The sequence below is a fragment of the Alnus glutinosa genome, chromosome 10 (assembly GCF_958979055.1).
Source record: "Alnus glutinosa chromosome 10, dhAlnGlut1.1, whole genome shotgun sequence".
Taxonomy (NCBI): Eukaryota; Viridiplantae; Streptophyta; class Magnoliopsida; order Fagales; family Betulaceae; genus Alnus; species Alnus glutinosa.
In genome coordinates, this window is record NC_084895.1 from 25717872 (window position 1) to 25731964 (window position 14093).

The following is a 14093-nucleotide window of genomic DNA, read 5'->3' on the forward strand; positions in this document are numbered from 1 at the left end:
ACCGGTTTAGTCACTAAAAAGTATGGGTTCATGCCACGTGTCACTATTCTATGTCATTCTAAGGAAAAATTCGGCTTTTATATATATATATGATAACACAAAAAAGACTTTTAACATTACTCGTTTTAAAGTCTGACTAGCCTCCTTGCTAAAATGGTGTATTTTGAAAAAGAAAAAAGAAAAAGAGTGGCATTGGGTGGACAAATTTGACCCCTCAGGAGTTAGTGAGGGTGAATTCTTCCATTAAGAATAAGGAAATTTTTTGAAAGGTGAGAGAGGCATTTGACCTCTCGACCTCTTCCTCAGCCAATAAATTCAAAGGCTAATAATAAACACTACCAATCAATTTAGTGAAATATTTGTGTGGCACGTAGCAATACTTTTATTTTATATGAAGAATCATTCTTTTTTACTTCTTTAGTATCCATTTTTCCACTTTTATCGAAACTGTGCTTCACTTTGAACCAAAATAAAAAATAGAAAAGACTCATAAAACAATTGAAGTTTTTAATTCCCTTCTCGTTTGAGTTTCACATTGCTTTCTCAGTTATTCTTTCAAATCCAGATTCTCTTTGAATGGAGGAATTTTGATTTTTCACACCGCTCAGTTCATTTTGCCATCTTCTTTCTTTTTTCTTTGTAGTACTCAATAAGTCTAAATTAAGAAGAAATCTGGCTAGAAAAATTTAGGTTTATTAAATGACTCTTATACTACAAGTTCCCACGAAGTGATGTGACAGTTTATGTAACACCATCATGTCAATCTGTCAGCCACTAAAATGTGAATTGATATTTGTTAAATTTACAAATTGACGTGACAATCAATACAGTACTTACCACATAAGCTACTAAAACATGGATTCCCACATGGCAGTCCATGTGACATAAAATGTGGATTGCCATGGAGTTTGTAAGAAACTGTAATAAAAGCTGTAATATCGCAAGCATTTTAGTTACTATATATTCACCAATTATCCTATTACTGGAAGGAGGATATCTATACATATATAGATAGATAGATAAATAGATATAGAAGGTAATCCTTAAATCAGGCAACAATTTTGTTCTCTTTAATGAAGGTCTTAGCGCTTCTGGAGTTTCTTATTATACAAGATGCAGACCAACAGTGACATTTGGGTGTCTTACAAAACAAGCCAGTTCCTTTATCTGGGCAAATAAGAACACAAAGACAAAGCACAAAGCAAAAAACAACAACTCAAACAGAGAGTGAAATAGCTAAGGAGGGTTAATATCACTGATAGCCTAATAGGGGGGACTAGGACAACGGGGGTAGGGAGGAAAAAGGAATATTTCCACTAATGCCAGTGCACGTAGCTCATCTGGCTAGGTTATGCGCAGTCCAATTCGCACTGCCATAAACTTTATGGTCCGACCAAGCTGGAATGTTATTCAGAAGAAGCCGTGCTTTGGAGATAAAAGGCTCTAGGTGCCACTTGAGAGGGAGGTCCTGGCCAAGAAAGACAGTCACCAGACTCACCATCTCAGGCAAATCTCCCTAAAAAATAACTTTGTTGAGGCCTTTCGCTATCACCTGTCAAAACAAGCCAATAACAAAGTCATATTGTAGGGAACAATTTTTATTTCTTGCATTCCATAAAAAGGAATTTCGCCTGATTACAGTTCAGGTAGTATCTCTCCCTCTTTTAGCTAAAGAAAGAGAGGCTTTGAGTAAGGAGAACGCTACCTCATTTATAGCATTCTTGCAATTTGCTGATCTTTGATTTATTTTTTATTTTTTTATATAATCAGAGAAACATATGTGATAAGTAGCCAAAAAAGATTCACAGAGCAGAACGTACACATTATCCCCAAGAAGTCCACAAATTATTAGGACTATCAAGATTCCAGTCTTTCCAAGTCTCGCAAGCATAGCTGTTCCAAAAAATTGAAAACAATCAAAAGAACTGGAATCTACAAGCCCCATGATCAACTGAATCTACAAGTCCACAAATTATTAGGACTATCAAGATTCCAGTCTTTCCAAGTCTCGCAAGCATAGCTGTTCCAAAAAATTGAAAACAATCAAAAGAACTGGAATCTACAAGCCCATGATCAACCGAATCTTACAGTTAGTGATGATTCCATTTAAAAATTGAGAAGGCATAATATCTAAAACAACCTCTTAAATCAACAAAATAAATCTACTTAACGGAGTAATAGCATGAAGAAGTCCCTTTTCAAAAGAACTTTCTCCTCTCGTTTTGCAGGGAATGGAAGATAGAATGGAATATAATGACACTGTTGGATATCCCGATTCCCAATACCCCCTTAATGAGTGACAAGCAACATACAATCAATATTAATTAAGCGAAGGAAGCTTCAAAAGTTTAAGAACGTAGTTAGAACTTTTTCTTAACAAGCAAAGAAAATTTTCCTGCAAATTGTCTCTATTTATAACTACTTTCTGACAATATCACAATTGATTTTCTTGGGGGAAGGGGAAGAGAAAATAGATCTAAATGATTTCATAAAAAGGTAAACATTTTATTTGACTCAAAAAAGAAAAAGAAAAAGAAAACAAAAATAAAGAAGGAAAAAAAACAAAAGAAAAATGCTGAGGACAAAGAATGAAAGCACTACTGGAAACGGACCTGCATTATTTAGTCAACAGATAATATCATTATCACCCTCTAATACCCAGCTCCAATTTCTCATCTCAAAAATTTGATAATTGAAGGCAAACAGCAATAACTTCAGTTGGCGCAGTGCGGGTTAAATTCTGTTGATCAAATATTTTCCATACAATTAATCAAACAAAAAGGAAAACAATTGGACAATGATAAAACAAAGAGAAACCTATAAAAGAGAGGAAATGTTAGAAAAAAGTATGTACCTTAGTGGAGATTCTTGCTAGACTTTTAGATCATTCAATCAATTTGTCGTCAATCATTATTAGGTGGACGTGAGCGATCTTGCGCCATTCTTTCCCTTTTTTCCTGTGACATTGTTTCTTTAGCAAAGGACAATTGCTGATCAGTAAAATAGAAACGGAGGCAGGCAACCCCTCTTCTGGCAAGTACTTGAGCATAGGGCAGTTATAGATCCGCAATTCTTCAAGAGAAGCAAGGTGTTGAAGCCCCTTGTTATCCAAAGATTTCATATTTGGAAAATTCGTTATTTGAAGAATACTTAGATTGGTGGGCAGCAATCCCACCTCCGGAAAGGACTCTACCTCTCCCGTTTCGCCACAAATAAACAAATTTTTAAGAAAGGGGAGATATTGTAAACCCCATCCCATTCGTTTGGCAATGAGGTTGTCACAATCGACAATGGAAATTGACCTCAGATTTGAAGGCAAGCCACCTTCAGGAAACGACTTGATCCCTAGACAATGTACTATTTGCAATTCCTCAAGAGATAGAAGGAGTCCGTGCATCTTGTCAGGCAGTGACCTCAAACTTCCACAATTCCATACCCAAAGCAATGTAAGGTTGGGGGCAAGCAATCCTCCTTTTGGAAAAGATTCAAAACAAGGGCAATCTATGATTCGTATTTGCTGGGTCGTTAAATGCTGTTTTGGAACTGATAGAGATTTCAAATTCCTACAACCAATGATATAGATATCACAAAGGTTTGGGAATAAGTCCAATGGGAAGGAGCTAAAAGAATCATAAATATTTATCAAGTGCAATGTTTTAAGGGATGAAAAGATCCGGTGCATTGGAAGCTCTTGAAGAGAAATAAGTGAGGTACAGTTAGAGATTTCTAACTCTTGAAGAGAATAGCTGGACTTCATCATTCCAATGGCTAGGGAATCTAGTGCATCAAATCCTCCAACTTTGAGAACCTGTATTTTGGTTGACAAATCCTTTAACATATCCTTATTACAACGTGTTAGATTCAATTGACATATAGCAGGAGCCTTTGGGAGTAAAGCCCCTAGCAACGGACATTCCCTGATCTCAAGTTTAGCTAAAGAAGGAAGATGGATGGGCAACCCTCCTGATAGCTTAGGGCAGTAATATATATAAAGCTCTTGAAGATGAGGAAAAGCTCCACTTTCACTTTCAGCACCAAAAGAAAACCATTTCTCCCACTTCAACGCTCGCTCAAACCTTAGAAATTTTAGGGCTCCAAATGGCTTCATTGAAGAATTGTTGCCATAAAAGTCACGACCCACTGTAACAACTTCATCAAACTTAATAACAGAAAGGTCTTGCAAAGAGGGCAGATGCCCAAGTGGTGGCAAGCTGCAGCAATATTTACAGTCATATAGATGAAGAGATGCTATATTAGAAAATGAAGGATGCCCTACCCAATTGGGAAAACTTTTACTTCTATAATATTTGATAGTAAGACTTTTCAAATTTGAATGAGGCTGGAGACTGTCAAGTATAGTTCTTTGACTTCCTAAAATATCAGTATCAGCTTTCCATTCCAACACCAACTCTTCAATGCGCTTCTTGTCCTTCAAGCCTGCATCCAAAGCATCTGCAGAAGAGACAACATTTTGAAGGTTCAAAATAGCAAGCTTTCCTCGAAGATTTGTAAGTTTTCCCAACTCTTCAATGGAGAAACCACTAGTTTTGCTGATGATAAATGTAGTCAATGTTTGGAGACATTTTAGTCTGCCCAAATGTATCGGCATCTCCATTATGCCAGTTCCAGTAATATCAAGATGCCGTAGATTAACGAGTTTTCGCATATCCCTTGGCAATCCAACAAGATTGTTACAACATGATAAGTTGAGTGTTTGCAAATTGATTAACTCACATATGGAATCAGGCAACCTTTTAACTGCAGTGAAAGAAAGGTCCAAATAACGTAACAGTTTAATTTTACCAATTGAATCAGGCAAGTAAGTCACATTCTCATAGTGAGACAAAGAGAGTACCCGTAAGCATCTTAGCTTTGGCAATAAATCATGTGGTACTTTTTTAGTTAAATTGTTGTCCATTATGGAATATTCTAATGGCAGGAAGGTGCGCAACCGCTTAACCTTGTTAAGAGCCTCAAACTTCTTAAAGTTATCAAATCTTGTTCTGAAATACGACAAGTGATGCGTCTTGTTCACAATTCCATCAAAACTGTCACCCTCCAACCTAAAGATAAATTGCCCAGAAACAGAATTTGCTAAGTCATTGACAAGATCATGCATTACAAAACATGATTCACCGTCACATGATTGTTGAAACAATGATCTTGATACAAGATCAAGAAAGTAATCATTACCAACTTCTTCCATTGTTTTGTTTTTGAGTTCTTGCAATAAACCTTCAGCCATCCACAGTAAGACTACTTGATCCTTTTCAAAAGCGTGATTCTTTGGCAGTACTGAACAATAAGCAAAGCATCGCTTTAGATGTGAGGGTAGATATTTGTAACTTAATCTTAGAGCAGGAAGTATGTTTGTCTCGTCAATTGGTAAATCCCAAATTTCGCTCTTTAGTATCTTATCCCATTCATCAACATCTAATTTCGATCTCAAGAGAGCTCCAATTGTTTTGGCTGCTAAAGGTAGTCCTTCGCACCTTTTCACAATTTGTCTACCGATTACCTCTAGCTTTGGACGTGCATCAAAGTTACCATAGTGGAATGCATATTTTGCAAATAGTGACCAGCAATCTTCCTCTGGTAACTTCTTCAGATGAAAAGTTGCAAAAGTGCGCATGACTAATGCAACCCTGTCATCACGTGTTGTTACAATAACCCTACTTCCTTGCTCCCCAGATTTAAAGGGCTGACTTAAGACCTCCCAAACAGCATAATTCCTATTCCAAACATCATCTAAAACAAGTAGGAATTTTTTCCCCATCAGCTTCTGCTTCAGTGTAACCTGAAGCTGATTCAGATCCTTAATATCACAAGTTGACGAAGTTACTGCCTCTAGAATTGTTTTCGTTATCCTGAACACGTCAAATTGCTGTGGAACACACACCCATGCTTCAAGGTCAAAATGCTCCTTCACCCTCTGGTCGTTGTATACAAGCTTAGCAAGGGTGGTCTTCCCAATTCCCCCCATGCCCACTATGCCAATCACACCCATGGCACGGGCAATTGCATCGTCCGCGAGCAACAACTTAACTATTGCCTCCTTATCACCATCCCTACCAAAAATACCAGATTCTTCAACCAAACAAGTGGTGGGCAATCTCTCTGATGATTTCCCTCCAACACCTTCTCTTAGACCCAAGACATCCTTTTGCTTTGCTAGATATTCTAATCTGTCAAGTACCTCTTCCGTCTTCCGTTTCATCTCCTTGAAAAAAGGATTAAGAAGAGTAGAGACAGAGTTCCGTACCTTAATTGCAGCGGTTTGAGATTCAGCAGCTAACTCGCTTCTCCGGATTTCTGTATCAATCTCATCCAAGATGTCCTCCGCATCATAGAGAGCATCTTTCAGCTCGTCAAGCCACCCATTCACCACAGGCTGCGTTAGTTCCTTGTCCTCCGCGTCCTCGATCACCGCCCTCACAGACAGCATTGCTATCTTCATCTTTCTAAAGGGCTCATCGGCGAGTTTTCGTTCCCGAAAGAAATCAAGGACCTCTCGAGTCATTTTTTTTAATAAATCCTCGAAGACAACAGAGAGAAGCGCTCCTCCCACATCTGCCATGTTTTCTTCTTTCTTTGCAGCGGAAATAAATTAGGCGATCCTAGTCGTCCACAGCAGAGCATAATCAGATTTGCAAGCAATCTTTTGCTTTTATATCCTCCTGAACTGATGTGCAGGAGATAAGAAGACATGGGTATGTCGGGACCCACGTGGTGCCCCCCACATGTTTTTTTTTTTATTCATGCACAACAGTAACTATGTCTCAAAAAGTAGGTATCAAGAGTGGGATTTGATTCTTGTACAACACCAATACAATAATTGTACAATAATTATTCACATATATGTGGGACCCACCCTCATGTGAGGAATTATTATACAGTTATTATATTGATGTTATAAATCTAACATTTTTCATCGAGAGTTACCCTTGTCGGAACCCACGTGGTGTCCCACATGTTTTTTAATTCTTGCGCAACAATAATTATGTCTCAAAAAGTAGGTATCGAAAGTTACCACGCTCCTACCTCTGTTTTTCCTATGTATATGTGAATTTACCTTTGGGTTGTATTATTTATCTCCTTTTTACAGTTGCTGTTATTTGATGATTATGCTTTTTTTTTTTTCTTTAAATAAAAGTTTATTTCTTATAGTCTAAATAATTCGGTGTAAAAAGTTATTTCTTACAACTGGTTTAAATAAATTCTTAGAATATTTAACTATCTTAGATCTAGTCTGCTCGGAACAGATCTATTCTTTAACTATTTTTGTGTATGGGTTAACAGAAGATAAAAGTCATAAATAACATTTTATTATAAAAATTTTGTTTGTATCTATAATTTTGTAATCTCATAGCATGTGATTATGATTTTGTAAAATTTTATGCTTTGTGATGTAAGACATTTATGTTCGTGATCTTTAACTAATGAAATATTCAAATATTTCGTTAAAGTGACCCGTTTTAATTATTATACCTCTTTTCAGCTTTTTATCATTTGGGTAAAAAAGAAAAGCGTTACTTACCAAAAAAACAAAAAGCAAAAAAGTGAAAAAAGTGTTTGAATAAATTAACTTTAACTTTCGGCCACCCTAAAGAGACAGGTGAGATTAAAAAAAATTTAAAGTTAAATACATTAAATTAAAAGTATTAAGAGTGGTTGTACTATTAGGCGGCCAACACACTAAAGAAAACGAATCATCTCCGTTTCATTTGCCCATCTTTTAACAATAACCGACTCCTCTGAATCCTTTTTCCATTGTCTACTCTCTTCTCAACTAGTTATTGAAAGTGGCTGTGGAGGTTTGGGGCCAAAGAATAGTTCCATCATCCTCGATCCACCCCTTAAGGTGGTTCAACGACCCTACTTTGAACTACAAGTGAACTTTTTTCTTCTTTTTATTTTTATTTTTTTCATCTGAGCAAATCTCGGTCTAAGAAAATAGAGTAATGCTAGAAGTCTTCTTTGTGTTATTTAAAAAATGATGTGGTTTTTAAAATCAACATTTGATTTGTATAGATTATTATTGGATTTTGATCCAATGATAATTTTAAAAGTTACATAATTTTTGGATGGACACAAAAGAGGCTTGTAGAATTACCCAAGAAAATATGGATATTTCACTGTTGAACTAGGAAAGGACAACATTGCTGAAATTACAGTAGCATAATCCCTTGCAAATCCATCGATGGTGCCAAAATTACAATACAAAAGCTGGTGAAGGCACATAATTGATCAATAATCTTTTAAATATGGCTGTTCTAACATCGTTACTTACAAAAGCAGATACAAATATGAATAAATCTTCTTCTCTTTTTAGAAAAAATGCATACAACAAAGATGATTTTCTTAATAACAATGATATAGTCAAGAAATATTCCAATAACAAGCCAAGTCATGCAATAATACTCATATTTTCATCATATGTACAGTGAAGAATTGAATGTTATGTATTGAGGAGCAATTAAAAGAAATTTATATGAAACAAAAATCACAAGCATTACCTAGCTTACAAGCTATGGATTGTTGTTCAGAAGTAACTAGACTGAATCTGCAGGAGCTCAAGCTGCGCCAATAACTTTGCAACTGTTGGTTTTAATCTGGGATCACCATTCTGGGCTACATCAATAAGCACTATCTGAGCAGATTCCCCATACTTAACTCTATATTCATCAACCTTTAAAATCCTCTCTAATATCCATACTGCTTTCTCCTGAGCCTTTACACTCCCTGATTCTAGAACTTTTATTATGGCTTGAATGCCTGCCGTTTTGGCAATGCAGTTGGTTCCATTCTCCCAAATTTCATCTTGCAAGAGATTTGCAAGGGCACTGAGAACAGCTTCATCTGCTTGCCTATCTTTACCTTCCAATATTTTGACCAGTGGAGAAATAGCACCCGCCTTGACCAAACAAAATGTGCTGTTAACATAGCAGTAGCCATCATGAACTTCACAATATGCATCTCCAGAATGAGGAACACACGACCACATCGAATTTCTAGACTTTCTAGACTTTCTAAGTGACAGTGTATTCTGTGACAACTGAGCTAATGAGGTTGCCGCTCTGTACTTCGCAACCGGTGACTCACTCGAGAGCAATTTCAAAAGCAAAGGAATCACCCCATGTTCTGCTGAGAGAAGCTGTAATTTCTTATCAGAAGGATTTGTGAATCTAATCAATACACCTGCAACACTTTCCACTAACCAGCATGTTGTGGGTGTTGAAGTTGCAACGCTTGAACTGATAATGGAGATCAAAATTGGCAGCAAATTTTCCCTCTTAAGTATATCTGTTGCTTTCTTATCACTAATGGGGAGATTGCTAAGGAAGCCAAGTGCTGCAGCTTTTTCGTCCTCAGATGTTGATGATGAGGCAATATTGACAATGCAACTAATATTGGTTTCTCCTAGCTGTTCAGTTAACTCTTCTGGTAAATCTTTAGAGAGAGTGTAAATCAAATTTAAGGCACTACTCCTGATTTTTGAGTTATTTTCCTTGATAAAGGGCAGGAGAAGCTGAATTGCACCATTTTCCTTCATTTTTCTTCTAACTTTGGCAGCACTTGAATGGGCAGCAATGTTGTTGAGTGCTTGTAAGAGATGACACTGAATTACCGGACTGCAAAGATTTAAAAGTGAGAGCATCTGCAGAGCTACATCTTGGTTAAAAAGAATAGATTCTGACTGAGCAATCCTTGCAAGAATAGCCGATGCTGGTTCCCGCAGAGTCATGAGCACAGAAGTCACAGAAAAAAGGAGCTGAAGCAGAGGCACCACTATGCCTGAACTAATCAACCGTTGAATGTTTTCTGTCACGATGGACAAATTTTGCAATGCACTTAAAGCTGATAATTTAGATTCCAGTTTCCCTGCATTAAACATCGTCACAAGGGGTTCAACTGCCCCATCTTCTCCAAGGGAAGCTCTAAACTGATCTGTGAGCTCCATCCTTGATAGTGCTGTTGCCATGAGAATCTTACTCATGTCAGAACCTGGAAATACATCACACCTATGGTGAGAGATCCAACTTTTTGTGATTTGCTGAGTTGGAGAAGCAACAAATTTATTTATTTTTATCAGCAAACCTTTTCATAGTTAAGATACTAAGCTTTGGGAACTAAAAACACCTGCTCGCTTGTTAGTCTTTAAAGTTGATCACATATTTCTCTGAAACATAGGGTATATAAGCATATAGTCATGCTGCAATGTATTCAAAATACATTCACTACACACACAAGTAGTTAAATCCAGATCCTCTTCAGTCTTCCCACGAACCGTATCACCAGAATTTGACAATTTCAGACTCACTGCAATGTGCAGAATATTTTGGAACAGTTTCTTTTTTCTTTGTTTTCAATCTTCAATTGGCTCAACATAAGTTATGTTTAAGATCCTCATTGATCCTCTAATAAGAACATCAAACCAAGTTATTTTGGTCAAAGCTAAGAAATACACATCTGAACCCAACAGTGATGATGCTTTTACTTGAATGTTAAGAAGGGTCAGGAAACCATTATTCTTTGTCAAAGGCTTCCAAATCTTTTAACATCATGTCTTTACAACAGAATGTGCCAGTTTCTTATCTAAATTTTCCAAGTGCTACAATTCGAGAATGGGAGATAAATAAGACCTCCAATCACATCACATATATGGCATGTCCGGTAGATCAAGCCCATAATGATGAGTGTTAGAATATTAATTAATTACTTTCTATCGGCTTAAGCTTTTAGGATAACTGATGATTTAACATGGTATTAAAACAAGGTCTTTGAGTCCGAACCTTGTCTTCGTCATTAGCACATTAATCAATTCTAGAATTTCTTGCAGCTAGCTCCTACCTTGATTCACACTAAACTAAGCTAGAACGCAAATCATCAAAACTATACAAATAGAATAGCACATTCAATTAAGCGCACAGAAAAAAAGGGCTTCGTGATTACCTTCCTTTAGGTACTGCACTAGTGGCTTGAAGTAACCAGCCTCTGCCATATGAAGTGCATTCTGAGTATTGCTTGAAAGAGTACTTAACAACTTCCCTGCATTTCGAGAAGCAACAGGGTCATCCCCATTTAGCATTGCAACCAACAGAACAATACACCCTTGAATTCTGCCCATCCGCCGCCTAACTGCTATGAGATCTGAGAGATCTAGCAACAGCCCCACAGCTTCCCCCCTCTCTTCCACATCCCTTGTCAAAGACTTCACCAGAATTGACAAATACCCAACATCCGCCATCTTCTCCTGTAGACTTCAATTGATAAGATACATACCAAGCATGCAGTTTTTGTATTCCAAAATCAAAAAGTTAAAGGAAATAAAAAAAAAACAGTATTTTCACATGTGATATACCTTGTTGTCAGCATTCTTCCAAGCCATTCTTCTTAGTACTTGAATTGTAGCCAACCTATTGTAAGGCTTGCTTGAACCTAAACGATTAAACAGAATTGGAATGATCCCTTCTTCATTAATCAATTCATTACTAACCTTTTGGCTTCCAATCAACTCATTCAATCCCCAAAGTGCAAATTTAAATTCTTCATCATTACCATACTTAAGTTGCAACACAACATCATCAACATCAAGACTAATTCTCTTCTCTATTATTTCCCCCACCCCTTTCAACTCACTAGCAAATTCTGATCCCCGGCTTGAAGTTGGACTCGAATTCGAACTAAACTTCACATTCATCAACGCTTTATGCAAATCTCCAGAGATTTCTTTAAAAGAAGTAGACACGTCAAGACTAGCGAAGAGCAAAAGGCCGAGCGACCGCCCAAGTTCATGAGAAGTTTCCTCAACATGAGAAACGGATGTGCTCGAATAGGGACTTTCTATCAAAGCTTTACATCGTTTAAGCTCTCTCTCAAAGGATTCCACTGCTTTTCGAATCGCTGGACTGTCCATGAACTTGTCTTTCTCCCTTAGTTCATTGAAAATTGGAGAAAATTTCTCAACATGCACTGCAAATTGAGTGAAAATCTCTCTTTCGGTGTCGGAGTCTTTTGCCAGTGAGACAACCTCGTCGGCCAAAGCTATTAGCTCTGACATGAGCCCTGAAAAGCTTCTACTCTCAACATTTTCCATCTCTTTATGGGCAAGAACTCAACCTATTGATAAAAGTTTTGATGTCGAACAAAAAGAAAAGGGGTATCCTTTTTTGCGTGTGTTTGTGGGTCTACGACAGAAACAAATAAAAAGCAAAGACCAAGAAGAGGAAGAAGAAATTAACGAATAAGATAAGTCTACAAAGAAAAATAGTGGGAAGTGAGAGACAGAGAGAGAGAGATCCCAGAAAAAAATAAGAAACTATACAGAAGGAAAAGAAACTATAAAGAGCATATATATAAACAGAAATACCAGAAAACAAGCAGAGAGAGAGAGAGAGAGAGAATAAGAATCAACTGAACCTGCAAAGCAAATGCAAGAAAGACTCGAGACTGCGAAAATTGTATATCCAACCTCTACGTTTTAGACCCGAAAACATGAAAAAAAAAATCAAATCAAAGCCGAGGCAAAGACCCAAGACCCAAGACTTGAACACTTGTTCTTGTTCTTGTTGACGCAGAAACATATAAAACATAGAGAGAGAGAAGTGTCGAGAAGTTGCTGGAGGTTTGCAGTTGGAATCGTATGGAGAAGAGTATATGGCGAGTCAGTGTCAATCAGCTCTGACCCTTTCATTGCCATTATAATAAATGACAAAAACAATAATACAGTAATACGTCCTCGTCTTGGTCCTCCTCTTCAGCCATTTCCAAGTGGGGAAGACGAAGTCAAACTCTGCGTTTCTGCCTCTCTGTACTCTGTTTTGCTTGGCCTACGTGTTTCCTTTATCTTTTCAACTCGTTTCCTTTGCTACTTGTCGTTTCACATATTCAAATAAGCATTCACATCTTCAAATAATAATTATTTTTTAAAAGAGCGATTGGCTTACTCGGTCAACCCGGTTCTCATTTTTTGTCCGAGTGGGGTTGAATTTGGGGTTAGTGGGTTGGGGAGTTAACCCGGCAGGATTTGCTCGTAATCAAATACTCACCTAAGGGGTGCATAGTATTTGCCATACGAAAATTTATCTGTTTGATCGAATTCCTTTTATATAATATGGGTGATTCATCCATTCTTACTCATAATAGGGTAGCTTTTTTTTTTTTTTTTTTGACATGTCCATACAAGAGGGGGAGAGAGATTCAAACTAGTGACCTCTGCTTTATGAGGCGTGGTCTCCAGCCGATTGAGCTACCCCAGCCGATTCTCATAATAGGGTAGCTACAAGCCTACGAGCCTACGACTCACCTTTCACAATCAGATCACTCCCATAAATAGCGAGTTGCCTTACAAGGATGGTCGTGATCCACCCCTCTATCAGGAGTGATCGTGAGCCACCTTTTTTAAAGGAGTATAAAATTTTAAAAATTCTTAGGAGTGTGTAGATGTTGACATTCCAACCGTTCACTAATTGTCGATGCTGTTCTGACCTGTGCAGGTTGGCGTCTGATTGTAGGCAAAGGTGGAGTTCAGTTTTACTTTCCAACGAAAGTCAGCGAGAGGAAGAGTCTCGCTTTTAGTTTTCAGGAAAATTCTACATACTAAACTTCCGTTTAAATCCTTGATGGAAACCATTAATGTATCACATCATCACCAATAGAACACCTACATGCCCCGTATGATGAGTCAATGGGGGTCACTCCCATAGACTACAAGGGTAGTTGCAACCATTTTGATTGCCAAAAGAAATGGTTGCACCATCCTAAGCCTTTGAAAGTGTTTCGGTCACCTCCAAACTAATCATTTTGAGTGGCCAAATCACCCGTAGATCAACCAAATATATATATATAGTTTTCGACCGGTAACGTGGATGACTCCGTCCTCAGAAAATGACTTTAATAATCTGTGAAGATGACAAAAACGCGCTGTAGGTTTCCCTAGCAGTCCTCATCCGACGCCCAAATCAGATCAATGTATCAGAGAGAGAGAGAGAGAGACCGAAAAAACTTAATACCTGGGTCCCTGCTATTTATAGACTATCGTAATTGTGGCTAGGTAAAGCTGCTCCGACTTTTAAGGGGTATGGTCATTTCTG

General features: G+C 37.6%; 2 protein-coding genes across 5 annotated transcripts; both read right to left on the bottom strand.

Moving 5' to 3' along the window:
• Positions 1-1037: 1037 nt before the first annotated feature.
• On the bottom strand, positions 1038-6648 carry LOC133880475 (putative disease resistance RPP13-like protein 1). Of its 4 annotated transcripts, none has more exons than XR_009902298.1 (4): positions 2855-6648; positions 2613-2740; positions 1821-1893; positions 1038-1552 (listed from the first exon to the last, which is right to left on the bottom strand). XR_009902298.1 is itself a non-coding variant. In XM_062319423.1 (2 exons), the coding sequence occupies exon 1, from the start codon at positions 6575-6577 to the stop codon at positions 2885-2887; it is 3693 nt and encodes a 1230-aa protein (XP_062175407.1). In that variant the 5' UTR covers positions 6578-6648; the 3' UTR covers positions 1038-1552; positions 2855-2884. The 4 variants fall into 4 exon arrangements, 1 of the variants encoding a protein (XP_062175407.1); XR_009902299.1 differs by having other exon boundaries at positions 1821-2020; XR_009902300.1 differs by lacking the exon at positions 1821-1893.
• Positions 6649-8376: 1728 nt separating this feature from the next.
• On the bottom strand, positions 8377-12756 carry LOC133879905 (U-box domain-containing protein 44-like). The gene is made up of 3 exons (XM_062318720.1): positions 11363-12756; positions 10954-11254; positions 8377-10005 (listed from the first exon to the last, which is right to left on the bottom strand). Exons 1-3 carry the CDS (start codon positions 12095-12097, stop codon positions 8543-8545), a joined length of 2499 nt encoding a protein of 832 aa, XP_062174704.1. The 5' UTR covers positions 12098-12756; the 3' UTR covers positions 8377-8542.
• Between the last annotated feature and the right edge of the window lie 1337 nt (positions 12757-14093).